At 38.3% G+C, this 20,324-nt stretch overlaps 1 protein-coding gene across 1 annotated transcript in view; it reads left to right on the top strand.

The window, feature by feature from the left end:
* The window catches only part of BMPR2 (bone morphogenetic protein receptor, type II (serine/threonine kinase)), a 222,440-nt gene that overhangs the window by 179,269 nt on the left and 22,847 nt on the right, over nucleotides 1-20,324 (top strand). The window contains exons 6-10 of the mRNA XM_008574716.1: nucleotides 31-122; nucleotides 2,555-2,785; nucleotides 3,507-3,621; nucleotides 9,770-9,930; nucleotides 12,596-12,743. Of these exons, the coding sequence (XP_008572938.1) occupies nucleotides 31-122; nucleotides 2,555-2,785; nucleotides 3,507-3,621; nucleotides 9,770-9,930; nucleotides 12,596-12,743 (747 nt within the window). The remainder of the gene's footprint in view (nucleotides 1-30; nucleotides 123-2,554; nucleotides 2,786-3,506; nucleotides 3,622-9,769; nucleotides 9,931-12,595; nucleotides 12,744-20,324) is intronic.

The following is a 20,324-nucleotide window of genomic DNA, read 5'->3' as shown; positions in this document are numbered from 1 at the left end:
GTCAATAACTTCTTTTTCCTGTTCCTATAGGAGACCGTAAACAAGGTCTTCACAGTATGAACATGATGGAGGCAGCAGCATCAGAGCCCTCTCTTGACCTAGATAATCTGAAACTGTTGGAGGTAAGGTTGCTCTGAGATTATGGACTGTTCTTTTTACCTTCATAATATATCTGAGACAGTGACTTCATGCTCTCATTTATTTAACCCACATTTACTGAGTATCAATTTTGTGCCAGGTCCTATTCTAGGCGCTGTTACTACAAGTGAACAATACAGATGTCCCTCTTGGGGCTAGTGGGGGAGAGTCTACAAACAGATAAACAAATGAATGTATAGTATAATTTCTAGTAGTAATAAGTGCTATGAAGAAAAGTCAGGTGGATAAGAAGAAAAGAAAGTGATGGAAACGGGATTATTAAAGAAAGTATATTTAGAAAGGCATGACCTTTGAGTACAGATTTGTTTTTTGTTTTTTTTTTTTTTCCTTTTCGTCTTTTTTCGTGTCCAGCAACGGATCGCAACCCTCAGTGTCGCGCCCGTACCGGACCGGGACCGGCAACGGGATCGCAACCCTCGGTGTTGCGCCCTCACCTCGCTCAGCCAGTGAGCGGGAACCGGTCTGTATGTGGGATCCGAACCCTCGGCGGGAGCGCCACCGCGCTCCCAAGCGGCGCACTGTAGCAGTGCGCCACCGGGCCAGCCCTTGAGTACAGATTTGAACAGAGAATAGGATTAAAGATCTGTAAAATCCTGAGAAGAGTGTGCCAATAAGGAATTCATAGTAGATGCCCAATAAATATTCCTTATCTATGCATATAGGTACATATGGCTATTATATATTTCATAGAATTTAAGATTCACTTGGAAATAATCTCAGAAGCTATGTTAAAAGTCTTACATGATGAGTGTTTTTAAAATCTTTATTAGAAATCTCTTTATAACTATGGTCCTCAGACCAGAGTCTGAGATATGATTTGACTATTTTATAAAACACTTTAAGAACCTTAACATTTGGGGGGAAAAATACAGTAAATTTAAAAGCCAAATTTGAAAAAAACATTTCAGCATATATGGAATGAATTGAAAAAGAGCTGATATAAATCAATACGGAAGAAATAATCCATAAAAAATAGACAAAAGAGGGGCCGGCCCGGTGGCGCACTGGATAGTGCGCCACTTGGGAAGCGCGGTGGCGCTCCCGTCCGAGGGTTCAGATCCCACATACCGACTGGCTCCCGCTCACTGGCTGAGCGAGGCGCGGGAGCAACACCGAGGCTTGCAATCCCGTTGCCGGTCCCCGGTCCGGTACGGGGGCAACACTGAGGGTTGCGATCCGTTGCCGGACTCGGAAAAAAGACAAAAAGACAAAAAAAAAAAAAAAAATAGACAAAAGAAATGAACTGCCAATTCACAAAAGAAGTAATTATGGCTAATAAATGTACAATAAGATGTTTAATTTACTAAATTGAAAGAAATACTAATTTAACCAGGAAATTATATCCAGGAATGAGTGAAAGAAACACTCCCAAACATTGCTGATTTAACTATATACTGATACAACATTTTAAAGGATAGTTTGTCTATATGTTAAATTTTAACCTACAAATAGTGAATGAAATATAACAAACATCCTTTAATAAAATGATGGCAAATCCCTAATCTGTTTCAATAAAAAATGAGAGAAATTCCCAGAAGCCAAAAATGAAGAGAATGGGTTACATTTTGCTGGTTCTTTATGTACTGAGTCATTTTTATTGTATCCCAAATATGAATGAATGTTATATTGTGGAGACCCCGGACTCTGTTATGTTATTCTAAAGTGTGCTGATTTTTGTTGTTTGTTTTAGTAAGCAATTAACTTCATTGTACACATACTGCAAACCTGTCTCTTGGGCAGATGCTCAGATATCAGTTTTATTTTTAGCTAGAGTCTGTCCCATGCATTCATTGAGTTTCCCCCTCTCTGACTTTCACCTTTCCAGGATTCTCCCCTCATCTTCCAGCAGCTGTGGTTTCTCCAAATTGTGTCCTCTGGCTTCTGGGGCCAGAAAGATTATGGATTTTCTGCTGGCCAGTTAGCTCAGTTGGTTAGAGCATGGTGTGGATCCCTGAACCAGCCAGCCACACACAAAAAAAGAAGATTATGGATTTTTTATTGCAGTTTTAGCTCTGATGCACAGAGCTGATTTCAGCCTGCCCTCAGGCTAAAAGCCATAAAAATGGGTAGCTTATCCCATGCCATTCCTTTCTTCTAAGCCTTGATGTTTCTCAGAATCTATATGCTTTCGTTTATTCTCCAGTGCATTTAAATCTTTTTTTTTTTTTCAAATATTGTACAGAGTTTTTAGTTATTACCTGCAGGAGGGCTGGGTCTGGTAGAAGCTTCCTTAGTCTTACCAGATATGGATTGTATTAGTTTCTCGATAATGGAGTAAACTATAAGCAATAGAAAGATGTGATACCATATGGAATTATACTTTATTATTTAGTAAGTTTGATTCTTTAATTGTGATATAAATTAATACCTTGCTTTCTTTAAAACAAACTTACAGCTGATTGGCCGGGGTCGATATGGAGCAGTATATAAAGGTTCCTTGGATGAACGTCCAGTTGCTGTAAAAGTGTTTTCATTTGCAAACCGTCAAAATTTTATTAACGAGAAGAACATTTACAGAGTGCCTTTGATGGAACATGACAATATTGCTCGCTTTATAGTTGGCGATGAGAGAGTCACTGCAGATGGGCGCATGGAGTATTTGCTTGTGATGGAGTATTATCCCAATGTAAGTTGTTCATAAAAAATTAACTGACATTTATATTAGCTGTCAATCAGACTTTCAGGAGGACCACTGTAATGTAGAGTATTGCTGGTTTGCAGACTTGTTGTTAATGATCGTCAGTGAGACAAGGATTTCACACTAGAATGTGAATCAACTAAATCAGTAGTTACACTGTTTATTCAGCTCTCCTTTTTCTCTCTTTCTCTCTCTCTCTCTTTCTCTCTATAGCAAAACTTTCTCAATGAAGGAAGCAATATTTTGATATTCATTGTGGTGCAAGCTCTTTAACTCATCAGAGACTGGTAATAGTTTGTAGATAAGCACTTTGAGTAGCACCAATACATATATATTTACAAAAGCCTTCGTTTTCTACTTGTAAAACATAACAGTATAGTTCTTATTTGTATACTGGTAAAAGATAAAGTATATTTTTCCTGTCTTAATTTGATAGATCAAAAAAGCGTTTAAAAGGAAATACCATTTATAATTTTTAATACTGGAGACATAAAAGTTAATAATTTTTTAATTCTTCTTTCTTTTCCATCCTCTGCTCTTCTCTCTACACATAAAAATGTCTTACTAACTCAAGATTCTGAAATGTAGTAGTTCATTAGATCTTCATGGAATCCTAGCCTATGCAAATCCTTTATACGGTTGCTAACTTATCTCTTCATGTCAAAGTAAATTAATTTCACTTTTTTCTGGCATTTTCCTCTCTATAAAGGGATCTCTATGCAAGTATTTGAGTCTCCATACAAGTGACTGGGTATGCTCTTGCCGTCTGGCTCATTCTGTGACTAGAGGACTGGCTTTTCTTCACACAGAATTACCACGGGGAGGTAAGATGATGAATAGAAGACACTCAGGTGGCTTCAAAATTCACAAAGGAAAATTTTAATCATATCTTCAAAGTAAAAGTGTAATTTATATTATTACAGATGTATTATTAGCCAATTGTTTGAAAGATCCAGCATGAGGAAATATTTGAAATATAACAGGAGGAATAGGAAAAAAAACTTCAAGACTCTAGACGGGTCATGGATCACATTAAGAATTTGATCAAAGCTCTGAACACTCTCCCTCCAAAGATACACACATATGGGCATACTTCAAAAATATTCTTTTGATTCTCGGGGATTCTCAGACCCTTTGAAGTCCGTTTATGGACCTTAGATTGATTTATTTTTGATGTTCTCTGATTTTATTTTTAAATTTTTTTAAAAACATTTATTTATTATTATTATTATTTACATTCTAAGATGTTGCAAAGCAGTTGGGATAGAGAGGGAGAGAGGAGGGTGGAGGGGGAGAGAAGAAAGGGGAAAGAGATGGGATGGGAGGATAGGGAAGGAGGGAGAGGGGTGTGGTCGAGGCCTGTAGCACCCCCCCTTATTCTGGCACAGGAGCTCGGGGCTACTGGCAGTGGCTCAGTTGTGGCTGAGCTGAATACAGACGTCAGGGGGGTGTGGCTGAGGCCCTCAGTGCCCCCCACCCCAGCTCAGGAGCCCAGGGTGCTTCCAGCGGTGGCCTGGTGGTCATGGCTGGGCTAGATGCAGATGTCAGGGAGGTGTGTCTGAGGCACTTGGCCCCCTCGACCCTGGCTCAGGAGCCTGGGGCACTTCCAGCCATGGCCTGGTCATTGTTGCTGGGCTGGATACAGATGTTGGGGGGATGTGGCTGAGGCCCTCAGCCTCCCATTGCCCTGGCTCAGGAGCCCAGGGTGCTTCCAGTGGTGGCTCGGTGGTTGTTGCTAGGCTAGATGCAGACATTCGAGGGGTGGCATAGCTGAGGTCCTCTGCCCAGCATCCTGGCTCGGGAGCCTGGGGCACTTCTGATGGTAGCCTGGTAGTCATCAGTGTGCTGGATCCTCAGCCCCTCCCCACCCTGGCTTGAGCGTTTCAAGCGGTAGCTCAGTGGTCATCACTGGGCTGGGTGGATGCTCAGGAGGCCTGGCTGAGGCCTTCAGCCCCTCCATCCTGGCATGGGATCCTGAGGAGCTTCCAGTGACAACCTTGTGTTATTGCTGGGCTGGATGCAGATGTCAGGGGTCATGGCTGAGGTCCTTTCTGGCCCCCACCCCCCACCCCTAGCTTGGGAGCCCAGAGGGCTTCCAGTGGGGGCTCAGTCATTCCTGGGCTGGATGTGGACATCAGGGGAGCATGGCTCAGGCCCTCAGCCTGCTTCCCACCCTGGCTTGGGATCCCAGGAGGCTTCTGGTCCTTCTGGGTTTTATAGGTGTTCTTTGGTGGTATTAGACCTTTACTGGTTAATATCAAAACTGTCTCTGATCTGTGGGGGTTTTGTGTTTTCTTTCAGTACTATGTTGGATTATTAGCTACCTCCACCACTTAAACTCTGCACTGGAACTAATTTGTTGTCCTTTGCTTACTTCTAAAATGGAGGAACTTCCTGTGGGAACCAGTGCTTGAGCCCTCTGGTTGAGCTAAATTGCTGCTTTGCTGCTGATTCCCTGGGGAAGGCTTGTTGTGCAGCTCAGGTTTTAATTGTTGACCTTGTAAGCAATTCCGGGTCTTGTGAGGTCCGGTACACCTAGATTGTGTGGAAACTCTGGTCTGGGCCTGAGTTTTTTCAGAAAACTTCACCCCCCACAGTTCTATATACCTGACCAGTCTCTACTGAGTGATCCTGCTGACTGGGGGGCAGATCAGCTGTCCATGCTGTGCCCCAGTGTTCCCACATTGGGTTCATATCCCCCACTGCCCACACTCTAAACATTTCCCATAGGATGGGTCATGCACTGGTCCCTTGCAATGACTCACCAGCCTCTGAGTGGCTCCTTTTTTCAGGTGCCTGTGACCCCTCGCTACTATGTGAGACCACAGAAACCCTGTTAGTAGTCCAGCTGGCCTGGGGGCCACTAAGGCCCTCCTGTCCCTTGCAGCCTCTAAGCAACTTCACAAGAAGGGCATAGCTGTGGCTTTTGTCAGTTCCTGCTCCATGTGCTCACCAGGGCCAGCCTTGAAGTGGCTGGGACTCGAAATGGTCGGTGCGGTCCTTTCTTTCTCTCATCGCAGCTTCTACTGCCTTCATTAACTCTGTAAGTCTCTCCTCTTCCCCTGGGCTCTAGCAGCCCCAACTTGGCAGTTATTGCTTTTTCATAGTTGTCAATTGGTTGATTGTGGGAGAGAGTGACACTGTGTACTGTGTATTCTGCCATCTTGACCGTAAGTCGAGCTTAGGTTTAGAACCTCTTAGCTAGACTTTATTTTCTTCCTGTTTATTTTGTTTATTTAAATGAACTACAATGCATTATTACTTCCTTAGTTCTAACATCACATGGATCTTTGTTCCGTGGGTTGGTCGTTAGAATAAAACCCAAATACATCCCTTTGTAAGTCAGTACATCTGTTAGCTAAAATTAGGTTTGGCCAAATCTCCGGGGGGAGGGGGAGAAATAGCAGTGGCTTGAATATGAAAGAAATTTTTTTCTTTCTCATATAAGAATTAGAGACAGTTCAGGATTGGTTTGGCAGTGCCATGGTATTATCAGGTCTTGAGGCTCCTATATTTCTTCTGCACCATCCTTTATATATGGCATTCATTTTCAAAGTCACTTCATTGTCCCTCATGCTGTATTTCAGTCAGTAGGGAAAAGGAAGGGGAGGTAAAAGGCATTGTCCCTTCTGCCTCCAGAAATCTCACTCTTATGCTTAATGCTTGGTTCCCAGAACTTAGTCCACGCTTAGCTGTAAAAGAGGCTGAGAATATAGTGGGGGTTTTTTGCTGAGTATATTGTTGCCTCAAATAATATTGGGTTCTGTTACTAAGTAGGAAGGGGAGAATGCATGATGGGGAGTTAGTCTTTGCCAGAGTTTCAGAACTGTGTAGTTGTATAAAACTGTGTAGTTGTATTCCTTGTCATAACTACAGTCTTCCTCAGTTCTTATGCACATTTTTGCTAGTTGTTCAAAGCATCTCTGTGATACATCTGCTTTCTTACTTTGTTTCAGTATAAACTTCACATCATAGGCACCCCTAAATTAGCTTTGGTGTGATAATTCTGTCTCTGGGATTTCCTAAGCTTTCATCCCTTACTGCATTTTCTTGACATACTGCAGCTCTGACATTGTTTTCTCAGTTACTCTGACCTCTTTAGTGAATAGAACTTTAATGTATTAGTACCTTAGATCTTTGTTCTATTGTATAATAGTATGGATCATCTTTTGTAGCTGACACTTCATATATAAATAATTTTCCTGAATAATTCATCAATTCATTTATCTTGACATCTTGCTTTTCCTGAATACAAAACTGACCAGTGTTATTGCCTGTGTCAGCAATTCGATACACTTGCTTTAGGGCTTCAGTACATTAACTATTGGACTGTGTCCCCTTATTCTTAAATATTATAACTCATTTTAAGAGCTGGCATAACACAGAACTTAAAATACCATCCTAATCCCCCTTTCCAGGGTTTGCATGATTCAGCAAGGTTTTGAGTCAAACATTGGCTGGGAAGAATGATTGCCATAAAACATAAGTTTTATATATTTATCTGGCAGCTGGCAAGCACAGGTATCCAAACCTGGACCGTGGTGTTATCATCACCACACTGTAACCAACTGAGCTAATTGGCCAGCCCATAAGTTTTATTTAAACAGGGCTGTTACTCTCAAACATTAGCCAATGTTATCACTAAATACTTACCTTTTTAAAAACTTGTGCTATTGCATATAACATATAACATAAGTATACTTGCTATTTGAATTTTTTTATATAATTATTTTAAAAATATTTCCAAGTACTATACTATTTTAAAACATTTAAAGTGTCCTTTCAGAGAATTCTATTCTTCCCAAGTGTCTTAGATGTAACTTTGTTATATAGAGTAGAAATTTGGTAGTAAGGAATAATACTATTATTACTTATTCAGTTGTTTGTTGCTTCAGAATAAGAAGGAGTTGTACCTGTTTATTTGTAATTAGTTCTCCCTGTAAATTATTTTATTTATGATAATATCAATGCACGCTTATTACCAAAGAAAAATTTGACAAAAAAATATATAGATCACTCAGACTTCACCAGAAAATCACTAAGTTGTTCATGTATATTTTTCCAGGTCCTTTTCTGTGTGTATGTGTGTAAATATCCACAGATATTAAAATTATAAATTAAAATTATATCTTCTCGTGCTTTCCTTTGAGATATATGCATAGTACAGTGCTCTGTCCAGGCAAATTGTTGTTCTGCTCCCCCCACCCTGCCCCACACAAATAAAAAAGATTAAAATGAATACTGAGGGGAACTTAAAAGAAAAAAATCATCTCAAAAGGGCAGTTGATAGTTCTACCGTTTGCATTGCTAATGAGTCTTTGCCCCTCTCCCTTATTCCTTTCTTTCCCTTCTCCCTCTCTCCCTCTCTTCTCTTTCTTTTCTTTGTCTTGTTTAGTCATAGCAGGAAATATTCCACGCTATTTTCCCTTCTGGCTAACTCACTGACTCATTGCACATTCTCTTCATCATTAACCTGGTTCTCCCTAAGAAGTATGAGATCTTTTAATTCAAATATTGATTTGGTATTAGTAAATAAACATTTTCCAATGTCTCCATAAATTATCCTATGTAAATATCAGCTCAAAATTATACCACATATACTTATGTTGTGGTTTTATGCAGAGTAAGAAATATAGCTCTTACAGGAATTGAAAGAATAAAATTACAAACAACCAATAAACAAAATGTTTTTTCTTCATTAGTAATAAGAGAAATAAAAAATGGGGGGGGGAAAGGGATTGAGTAGGAGTCAAGTTAATACAAGGTTTGGAAGACTGGAACAGGAATTAGGTAAGGGAAAAATGAGAAAGAAATCAACTCTTAGATGAAGAAGCTTGATAACTCCTATTTTTTCTTCAAATTTTACTGTTACTTTATTGTTTTATGTGAAAGGAATTATTGCCTCTGTGTATAGTTTCATTGTTGGTGAAATTGTATTCAAATGCTCATTAATGAGAGTAATACATCTAAATACTGAGTCTATTTGTGCCTAAATACAAATACTCAATGAACTTAATATTAACTATGTTCTGATCTTTCTTTGTATATTTAGGGAGCTATTCTAAATTTCAGAAATTGTGCTGTAGAATTTTTTTTTTATTTCCAGAGTTCTGGTTTTACTTAATGTATGTAAGGTTTATATAAGGTTTTCTTATAGAGAGGGAAAAAATAATGTAATGTTTTTGAGGAGGGGCTTAGGATAGGTTCATTCTTTCAGTCAGCAAGCATTACTGTGTGTCTACTCTGTGCCTTGTAAATTCAGATAAAACGTGTTTTCTTTCTGCCTTCATGGAGCCTATAGTCTACTGATAAAGCTAAACAAGTAATAGAATGAGTATAACACTTCTATAAAATCAGTTAACAGGTTTTCATATCTTGCTGGGAGATGCCAGCTCCTCCACTTGTTCTCCTAATCCATAGTAAAACTATTTCTAGTTAGATTTGAAGAGCTGAGGTGAGCTTAGAGACATGGCTAAACCTAAGGATAAAACTGGGATATGCTGTCACAGGTTTGATCTGTTAAGCATAGAGGATAGAATAAGATTCTTATTAAAATTTTGGAGCCACCTAGTTTTTTATTGATACTGGTTTTAGACAAGCTGACTTTTTTTTTTCGGTGTTTATACCAAATATTCCTTTCTGTATTGCCTCGTTCTACTCCCTAGAATTGAAGAGAAAAAACGTGTGTGTTAGAATTAGAAGTAGCAGCATGTTGGCTATTAGTTTCAGCCTGATGTTTAATGCTTAACTAACTATTCGTGCAACAGGAGTTATGTTATGAAATATATTAGAAAACACTGATGAGGGTGAGTTGAAAGTTTGATTTCTTATGTCCTTTTTTGTTATTAGAAAATCAATGGCAGAAAATAACACTGTCTTCTATATTTATGTAGTTCCTATTACCTACATGTTCATTTTTATGTGCAACAGTGCTATTTAAGCATTAATAAATGTTTGAAATTATTCAAACAGATCATTATAAACCTGCAATTTCCCATCGAGATTTAAACAGCAGAAATGTCCTGGTGAAAAATGATGGAACCTGTGTTATCAGTGACTTTGGTTTGTCCATGAGGCTGACTGGAAATAGACTGGTGCGCCCAGGGGAAGAAGATAATGCAGCTATAAGTGAGGTGAGTGTATACAAAAGGTATCACGCTTACATACTTTAAAATTATAATGAATTGCATTAAAAAATCCACTGCTTAGTACAATTGTCTTTATATACTTTCAATTATAGAATATCAGGAATTACAAAATTAGGAAAACCAAAAGACAGTGCATAAAGTCCTTCGTAAAAGCTATCAGTTTATTTTGTAAATCACTGCCATTCCAATTCATTCTGACAAGCATTAGGAATAAGTTTGTAGGAACTGATTTTTGGGTTTGTTTTTTTTTTCCCCTATTTTTTTTTACTGAATCATAATTGATTATGCATACTTTTGGGATTCTATGTTGATCAAATCAATATTACTAGTAGGTATATTGTTACAAATCATACTTATTCTTTATGCCCCTTGTCCAATCTCTCCCTATCCCCCTGTCCCTCCCCACTCCCACCACTGATGACCCTAGATTTCTTCTCTCCCTCTGAAAGAGTAATGGTTACTCTGTTGATTTGTTGCCTAGATGATCTGTCCAATGGTGAAAGGTGTGTTTAGGTCCCCCAATATTATCACAGAGCAGATGCTGCTTCTGTCACTCTGGGATGGGCTTTGTGGAAAGAGAGACATCCTATTCTTTTCTTTAGTCTCCGCTGGTGACTGTCGTTGTGTCAATGCACTCCAGTGGCTGATAGAACATCTGCATGGTGGTTGTGACGTCTAGCCACTTTTGTGGCAGCCGTGGTTACTGTGGTGGCTGTGGTCGGCCTCCCACATGTAGGTGATGTTTTTGGCATGCTTTTTGGTGCTGGAGGTATACCTGGTTGGGGGAGGGGGGTCCGGCCCCAGGCAGGGCCCCAAGACACTGGCAGTATGCCTGGATGTGGGCAGGGGGGGGGTCTGGTCCCTGGCTCGATGCCCCAGGCCCCCGGGTGGGCCCCTGAGACACTGGCAGTGTGCCTGGATGTGGGAGTGGGGTCTGCTCCCCAGGTCCCCGGCTCCAAGCCCCGGGCCTCCAGGTGGGGCCCCAAGGCACTGGCAGTGTGCATGGTTGTGAGCGAGTATTCCAGTCCCTGGCTCCATACCTCAGGTCCCCTGGCAGGCCCCTAAGCACTGGTGGTATGCCTGGGCCAGAACTAATTTTTTGTCCTTTGCTTATTTCTAAAGTGGGAACTTCCTGTGGGAACCAGTACTTGAGCTGTGTGGTTGAGCTAGATTGCTGCTTTGCTGCTGTTTTCCTGGGGAAGGCTTTTTGTGCAGCTCAGGGCTTAATGGTTGACCTTATAGGTACTTCTGGCCCTCCAGGGACCAGGTGCACCTGGGTTGTGTAGAAACTCTGATCTGGGCCTGAATCTTTTCATCAAACTGCACCCCATGCAATTCTGCATTCCCAACCAATCTCCTCTGAGTGGTCCTGAGCTGACTCGGGGGCAGATTGGCTGTCCTTGCTGTGTCCCAGTGTTCTGCCAGTGGGCCTGTCTCCCCCACCACCCATGCTCCAAACACTTCCCAGGGGACAGGTCCTAGTATGGGCTCTGTGCCAGTCCCTTGCAATGACTCACCGGCCTCTGAACGACTCCCCTTTTTCATCTGTTTTGCTTCCTTTCTCCTGCGTGGGTCCACAGGAACCCTATTAGTGGTCTTGCTGTCCTGGGGGCCACCTTGGCCCTCTTCTCCCCTGCTGCCTCCAAGCAACTCCATCTGAAGGGCACAGGTGCGGCTTCTGCTGGCCCCTGCTCCATGCGCTCTGCAGTTCCAGCCTTAAAGTAGCTGTGGCCCGAAACTCTCTGAGCAGTTTTTTTCTGTCTCTCATCGTGGCTTCTCACCTTTCATGAACTCCGTAGGTCTCTCCTCCTCTTCCACTGAGTTCCAGTGGCCCCGGCTTGTCTGTTGTTACATTTTTATAGTTGTAAATTGGTTGATTTGGGGAGAGAGTGATTCTGGGGACCATCTATTCCACCATCTTGACCAGAACTCTAGGAACTGATTTTTGAAGCCAGAGTGAAATTACCAAGTTTGAAGTAGAACAGTTCACCTTCTGATAATCACTATTGCAATGTGGAACATATCCTTCCCAACCTTCTTCTCTGCATTCGCACTCACACGTCTATACCTATGTGTATGCATTTTTGTGAATTTTTTAAAATATTAAATGGTGGGCCGGCCCAGTGGCGCACTGGAGAGTGTGCCGCTTGGGAGCGTGGTGGCGCTCCCGCCGAGGGTTTGGATCCCATGTGGAGACCGGTTCCTGCTCACTGGCTGAGCATGGTGCGGGCGCAACACCGAGGGTTGCGATCCCGTTGCCAGTCGCCGGTACGGGCACGACACTGAGGGTTGCGATCCCATTACCGGTCAGTAAAAAAGACAAAAAAAAAAAAAAAATTAAATGGTACGCATATTGTTTTGCAATTTTTTCACTTACTGTGTCTTACAGATTTTTTGTGTTGATATACAAAGAAGTTCTAGCTCATTCTCTATGAGCGATGAATAGTACTCATTAATATAGATTTACCACAGTTTAATATTCAGGAAGGGCATTTTATAAATTAAAAAATAAGGTGTAGAAATGTTCAGTGACATGTTTAGGGTCAAATATTATTGACATGACCTAAATTTACATCTAACTTCTGTGTAATGTATGCCCTTCAGAATATGCTACATTCTGTTTCTGAAAAATATCACTCTGATTTATCAGGTTGGCACAATCAGATATATGGCACCAGAAGTGCTAGAAGGAGCTGTGAACCTGAGGGACTGTGAATCAGCTTTGAAACAAGTAGACATGTATGCACTTGGACTAATCTATTGGGAGATATTTATGAGATGTACAGACCTCTTCCCAGGTAAGTACTGCTGTCAAAAGTTGATATATGTTTTGAAGTGAAGCAGTTATATCTTCTTTCTTTACTTATATGAAATAAATCAACTTTTATGTAAGAATCTTTTTACTTTCCTTTAAACCTTTGCTTCATCGCCATCTAGTGTTCGGAAATATTATTAGCAGAAGGGTTTTTGCTAATAATCAGGTATCATTTTTGCTTAAAAAAATCAGGAAATTTTTTTAAGAAAGGACTCCCAGTTTTCATATGAGTGCCATTTAATTAATTACCAGTAATAGCTTATCTAACTGTATTTAGTTTGGTCTCTGATTGCTTTAGTAGGCATCATTTTCTTTAAGTACCCTCTGAGCATTTGAGATGGCTACACTTAATGATGTTTCCTGAGTTGACCCTATAAGGAATTAGAAGCAATGAATTATTTGTGTACTTTTCTCTTTTCTTTCATTCTCCTTTTTAAAAAATTTATTGAAACATAATTGATTGTACATATCTGTGGGGTACAGCATTGAATATCAATACCCATGTGCAATATGTGATGCTCAAATCAGCATAATTAGTATATTCAGCATCACACAACGTAATGATTTTTTGTGGCCCTTCATCAATTTCTTGCTACCCTACCTTCATTCTCCCTTTCTTTCTCTTTATTCTTTCTTCTTTTCTCTCCTTCCCTCTCTTCTTCCTCCCCTTCCTCTTCCTTCCCTCCTTTCCTCTCCTTCATTCATTTAAATGAAAGAATATTCATTTAATGTGAATGCTTGTTTGAGGCTTACTTAAAATAGTCAAATGAGGGCCGGCCCGGTGGCGCACTGGATAGTGCACCGCTTGGGAAGCGCGGCAGCGCTCCCGTCCGAGGGTTCGGATCCCACGTACAGACCGGCTCCCGCTCACTGGCTGAGCGAGGTGCGGGAGCAACGCCGAGGCTTGCGATCCCGTTGCCGGTCCCCGGTCCGGTACGGGGGCAACACTGAGGGTTGCGATCCGTTGCCGGACACGGAAAAAAGACAAAAGACAAAAAAAAAAAAAAAAAATAGTCAAATGAATTTGTAGTTTTTCTCCCCTTGTTGAGGTTACATCACTGTTATTACTGTATCATATAAAAACTTTAACTACTAATCTATATATTGCATTCTTCTAGATACTGTACAAAATGATTTGATATATATGGTCTCTGTCTTATAGAAATAACACCATTAAACACAGAAAAGGGAACCAGCACTGGACAAATTTATGAAATGTAACTATTTAATGAAAGCAGAGATTAACAGTAGAGTTGAATTGTTTTAGTTTAAAGACATTAAGCATTAAACATTAGTTTATAATTCTAAAATATAGTGAAATAATTTAATAGTTATTTAGATTAACTACAGGTCAATCAGTTACTAGTTAGAAGTATATTTTCCAATTAGAAGTACAGAGACTGAACTGAGGCATTTTTCTGAAAATAGCAGTAATTGCAGTAGTATCACAAATATTCTATTATTACTACTTTGGCTGCAGGTGAGTGTTTTTAAATATTCTAATCCAGGATTTTCATTTTAGAAGCATGTCTACTAAAATGATTCTTTCATCAGCATTAGTACACTGCCACCACTATTTTTTGAAAAGCTACTGCATTCAAAGAATGGCTATTGCTTTTGATATGATAAATAATAAAAAGTGATATCAGATGTTTGAATAGGGTAAGACAATTAAATTTTGTTTGCAGATTATTTTAGCAGATATGTAGGATGAATTAAAATAGAAATAGAAAGAACTAGAAGGGAGTTATTAAAAGGAAAAAGAAATGGGGAGTTTTTGTTTAATGGGTACAGCGTTTCATCTTGGGAAGATGGAACAAGTTCTAGAGATGAGATGGATGGTAGTGATGGTTGCATAACAGTGTAAATGTGCTGCAAGTACACTTAAAAATGTTAAAATAGAAATTTTTTGTTATGTATATTCTACCACAATAAAAAATAAAAATAAAGGAATAAGAAGAGAGTTGCATTAAGATACCCTATAATCTTGGATGTGGAAATGGGGAAGAAGAGGCACATCTGAGATAAAACACAGAGAAGGAGTCTGTGGTTCTTTCTGGTTACCTATTAGAAGAATGGGAGTTGAAGGAATTGAGAAATATCCAGAAATTCAAGAAATAAGGTGGTAGCCAAGAACTGAGAAAGAAATATCGGTTTATATTGGAAAGATGAGTTAATTATAGAGACTTTTGGATAAGGTATTGATAGACAACTGATAAAAAAATTTTTTAGAGAATTTAAAAGAACAAAAAAGATACTAAGAAAATTAAGACTAAAATGGTTACTTGGGAGTTGTCTACATAGAGATGGTAGTTGAGAACTTACAAATGGATGCACTCCCCTAACATAACAGATGGAGAGGAAAAATTGGTTATAAAGACTGAATATTGGGGCACTCCTCCCACTAAGTAGGTTAATTAAGAAGACAAATGATCAGAGGAATAGTGAGAAAATTGAAAATCATAGTGTCTTGGAAGTCAGTGTTAGAAAGCATTAAGAACCAAGATTGATGGCAATAGATGTAATTGAAAGGCCAAGAGGAATAGAACTGAGGAATGATCTTTTTATTTGAACAGGAGGAGGGCATTGGTATTCTTAGAGAAATTTTTGTGGAATAGAGAAGACAAATAGGAGGAAAGAGTATTAAGAAAGCATGGGCAGGAAATACAGGGCACTCTTGAAATTTTTAACAATGATATGGGGTAGAAGTTGAAAAGAAAAAAAGGATTACATAAACATATTAATAAGCCTAAAGAATAGCATATAATAATTATAAAATTTTTGGAAAACATTTGAAAAATGTTTATGTCACACCTCAAAATGAAGTATACGCTTTATTATTAAATAGAAGCACTATGTAACGAAGGCTGCCTCTCCAGAAAATATTAGTAAAATAAATGTTATGTATCTATATTACAAAGGATATTGAAATGCTATGAAGTTTGAGTAAAAGAGGGGAAAGGAAGGAAGAAAGAAAAAAAGAAGGCAAGAGAAAGAAAAAGTGTAATTTGAAAAAAGAGAACTAAAAATATTCTTAACTGGTTGAGACATAATTAACAAGTGGCAAATGGGGAGGCAAGCAGGGGATGCAATCTGATAGTGTAAGATATTTGACCTATTTTAGGCAGTTTGAAAGAAAATGAGAATATAAAACTTCCCTTGAACAATCCAGTGATTGTAAAGTTTTAAAAAAATCCAGTGAGGCTAATATCTTTCATGATGATATTTGTGTCCCCAGTGCCTAACACTAAGTTAGCGCTAAACAAGTATCTATTGAAGATGATTTAGTGAAAATTTATGTGATAATGTCATTGCATTCACAGAAGATTGTGTATCGATTTCATTTAGCAAGTTTTTTAGTTATAGTTTATACCTAATTAAAACAAATAAGTAAAATTTTGAATTTTTAATTATTCTACTAAACTAGCACTTGAAAAAAAATCTAATAAATAACACCTGTGAGGTAGGTATTGTATGTGTGTTGTGTGTGTGTCTCAGAAAGACAGATCAGCTCTGCCTGGAAGCAGGCAAGAGAGTATGCCAGGGGTCCTAGGCAATGAGCCAAGGACTGCAGCCCCTTCCACCTGGAAGCAGGCAAGGGAACATGTCCAGGGTCCTAGGCAAGGAGCCAAGGGCTGCCGCCCTCTCCACATGAAAGCAAGCAAGGGAGCACACCCGGGGTCCTAGGCAAGGAACCAAGGGCTGCAGCCCTCTCTGCCCGGAAGCAGGCAAGAGAGCACACTGAATGCACCGCTTCCACGTGGGTGGCCTACCATCATCACTGCCACAGCCACAGCTGCTGAATAAGCGGCCTGATGCCACAGCAGCAGCCACAGCCACCATGCAGGTCGCCCACCAGACCCTCTACTGCATTGATGCAAGGAGAGTCATCAGTGGAGACCGGAAAAAGAAGAGGACACCTCTCTCCTCAAAGCCCACTCCAGAATAATAGAAGAAGCAACTGCTCTACCAGATGACCAGACATCAACACAGAAATTCTAGAAATACAAAAATTCAAGAAAATATGACATCACCAAAAGGATACATAATTCTCAAATACCAGACTCTATAGAGCAGTTGAAACCCTTGAAATGACTGAAAAAGAATCTGAGCAACAATCTTAAGAAAACTCACTGAGATACAAGAAGACTCAGTTAGACAACATAATGAAACAAACAAAAAAAATCCAGGATATGAAGGAGGAAATGTACAAAGAGATTAATACCTTTAGAAAGAATGTAGCAGAACTCATGGAACTGAAAAGATTCACTCAACAAAATTAAAAACACAACTGATAGCTTAAGCAGCAGGCTAGAACAAGCAGATGAAAGAATTTCTGATCTTGAAGATAACCTTTTCAAAATAACCCAGGCAGACAAAAAAAGGGGGGGAGGGGAGGAAAAGGCATGAGAAACCAATTCAATGAAATAATAACAGAAAACTTCCCAAGTATAGGGGGAGGCATAGACCTTCAGATCCAGGAGGCTCAAAGATCCCCAAACAGATTCAACCCCAGAAATCCTCTCCTAGACACATTATAGTCAAACTGTAAATGCTCAAAGACAAACAGAAAATCTTAAAGGAAACAAGAGAAAAGCATTAAATCACCTATAAAGGCACTCCTATCAGATTAATAGCAGACTTCTGAACAAAAGCACTACAGGACAGAAGAAAATGGGATGATATATTCAAAATATTAAAAGAAAAAAACCCTGCCTTCCAAGAATACTATACCCAGCAAGGCTGTCCTTCAGAAATGAGGGAGAAATAGAGTATTTTCCAGACAAACAAAAGCTGTGGAGTTCACCACCACACAACCAGCCCTACAAGAAGCCCTCAAGGAAATCCTGCATCTGGAATCCACTAAACGATAATCACTACAAAAAATACACAAGAAAGAACAAAACCCACTGGTAGAACAAAAATGCAAATGAGAAAGAGAAAGAAACTAAATCTTACCACCACAAAAAGCCAATGACAATGTAATAATACACCTACTTTATTTCTGATTTTAGCAATTTTGGTCTTCTGTCTTTTTTCTTGGTCAGTCTAGATAAAGGTTTTCATATTTTGTTGATCTTTTTAAAGAATCAACTTTTAGTTTTGTTGACTTTATTGTTTTTTAATTCTCTGTTTCATATATTTCTGTTGTAATCTTTATTTCCTATTTATATTTGCTTTTGGTTTCGTTTGCTCTACTTTTTCTATTTTTTTAAGGTGGAAGTTTACATTACTAATTTGAGATTTTTCTTATTTTTAATATAGATGTTTACAAATATAAATTTTCCTCTAAGCAGTGCATGAGCCCTCCATCCTATACATTTTGATATGTTGCGCTTTGATCTTTATCTCAAAATACTCTAATTTCTCTGTAATTTTTCTTTTTTACCCATTGTTTATTTAGGAGAGTGTTGTATAATTTCCACACATTTGTGAGTTTTATAAATTTCCTTCTGTTTTTGTGGTTAGAGAACATATTTTCTATGATCTTAGACTTTTTTAAAAAAGAAAAAGAAAAGGAAAAAATTTAAACAAACAAAAAAGTTCATTGAAAGATTTCCATTATCTTTCAATTCTATTTTTCTACAAACTTTCTGAAGTGCTCTTGTGTTTATATTCTGTTTTATTGATTTTTTAATGCAATTTATGTTGCTAATGTTAGTATTGAATTTCTGTTCTTGATTTCTTTTTATTAAATGTACTTGTTGATTTGCCTAGGAATTAATTTGCCTTTGAAAAGTTTATTCATCTTCCTCTGTTGAAATTAATTTGATACTTGCATGCTTTTGGAAGACTTTAGAGAGCTATTTCAAATAATTGTAGAGATTACAAAATGAAATATGTAAATTTTAATGAGTTTTACATCTTCCATGTTTGTTTTGTGAAAATTTGAAGCCCTACTTTCTACAGAGTATTTTGTTATTCATCTGTTTTCCAGTTTATGTATTTGTTATTTGGACAAATAAATGTGCATATCCCTGTTTTAAAAAATAAGTAAAATAAAATAAGTTGATAGGTAAAAAAAATTATTTTGTATATATTGGATTAAATAAAATTTACTATTAAAATTTTTAAAAAGGACAGATCAGACATGCTAGTAAATATTTTACAGATTGCAGATGGTTTGGGTTGAGGTTTTGCCATATGGGATTTCAAGGAAGAAAGTGATATACTCACTGGCATGATTAAATCCTTCAGTTTTGTCTCTCAGGTTCAGTGTTGATGGTTATTGGTCAAAACTAAGTATCCGCTTAGGTTTTTACAGTATGAAAATACCAATTGTATTTATAGATAATGCAGTATTCCAATAAACTTGGGCTATGCTGCATGAATTACAGAATTAATATTTGTAATCTTTTAATATTGTGGAAGGGCAAGTATTTGTGGATTGTTTTGAAAATTCAAACAGAAACATAAAACTTAAGTGGCATGTTTTATAATGTAGTATTTTCTATCTGGGTCATTGTAACTTTGTATTATCTCCAGTCAAGGGTTCAGATCCCTGTTACTGGCCAGCTGTCCCCTCCCCACCAAAAAAAAAAAAAAAAAAAAAAAAAAAAAAAAAAAAAAAAAAAAAAAAAAAACCTTTGTATTATCTCCATGTGAGTGATATAAGGAAGCAGACATTTCCATTTTGCTGACAGGAAAACTGAAACACAGAATAATTAAGTGACTTTTCCGAGGTGGAGATGAAGCCAAGATTAGAACCTAGGTACCTTATCTTCCATCCTGGTATTCTTCCTTCAAATTTATTGTGTCATTTTAAGGGGGAGGTGGTGGGGTAAGGAGACAGGAAGAGTCTCTAGTTTTCTTGTGTTTTTGCCAAGATTTCCACTAGATCATTGGTTTTCTAAGTGTTGGGACCAGGGGTCTTCTGTGTGGCTTAATATGTTTGTTAATAAATTTAATTTTATCACATTTTGTAAAAATCAGAAGCCTATCATCACTAGTAGCTGATTATGTTTATTGGCAATGAAGAAGGTTGTTAAATAGTGGTAGAATAGTTAGTGATATTTAAAAATCCTTGATCTAAATACTCCTTATTAGTTAAGAGGAATTTTTTTAAAAATCAGTATACTGATTTTTTGGTCAAATGGCCATTATTATGAACATTTTTGTAATACAAAATATCACAAAAATATTTTGTGATGAAATCTGGTTGAAATATAATAGAGCCAATGATGAAATGAGACGTGGGACTATTCAACCCACCCAGTAGGTTCTACAGACATGTTTTGTTGTACTAGATTGTGGACTTTCTTCTTATCTTCACCACCTTTCATGCCTGTATGGGATCAGAGTTTAAGCATATTTTCATGTATTCAGTATACCTTATAAACATAATAATCTTCTCCCTCTAAATTTAGTAAAAACATTTAAAAGTTCCTATCCATCATTGAAACTACTATATGATTTATCAACAAATATTTGAGACTATTCTAAGTAAAGCATTTATTAATAATGCATTAAACCTACAACAGGGTCTTTTTAAGATTTCCAAATTTGTCTGAAGGGTTTTTTTAAAAAGAATGTGACACAATTTCTTTGCCTACTAGTATCAGAA

The sequence above is a fragment of the Galeopterus variegatus genome, unplaced genomic scaffold, assembly GCF_000696425.1.
Source record: "Galeopterus variegatus unplaced genomic scaffold, G_variegatus-3.0.2 Scaffold1092, whole genome shotgun sequence".
Taxonomy (NCBI): domain Eukaryota; kingdom Metazoa; phylum Chordata; class Mammalia; order Dermoptera; family Cynocephalidae; genus Galeopterus; species Galeopterus variegatus.
This window is presented reverse-complemented; position numbering and strand designations above follow the sequence as displayed.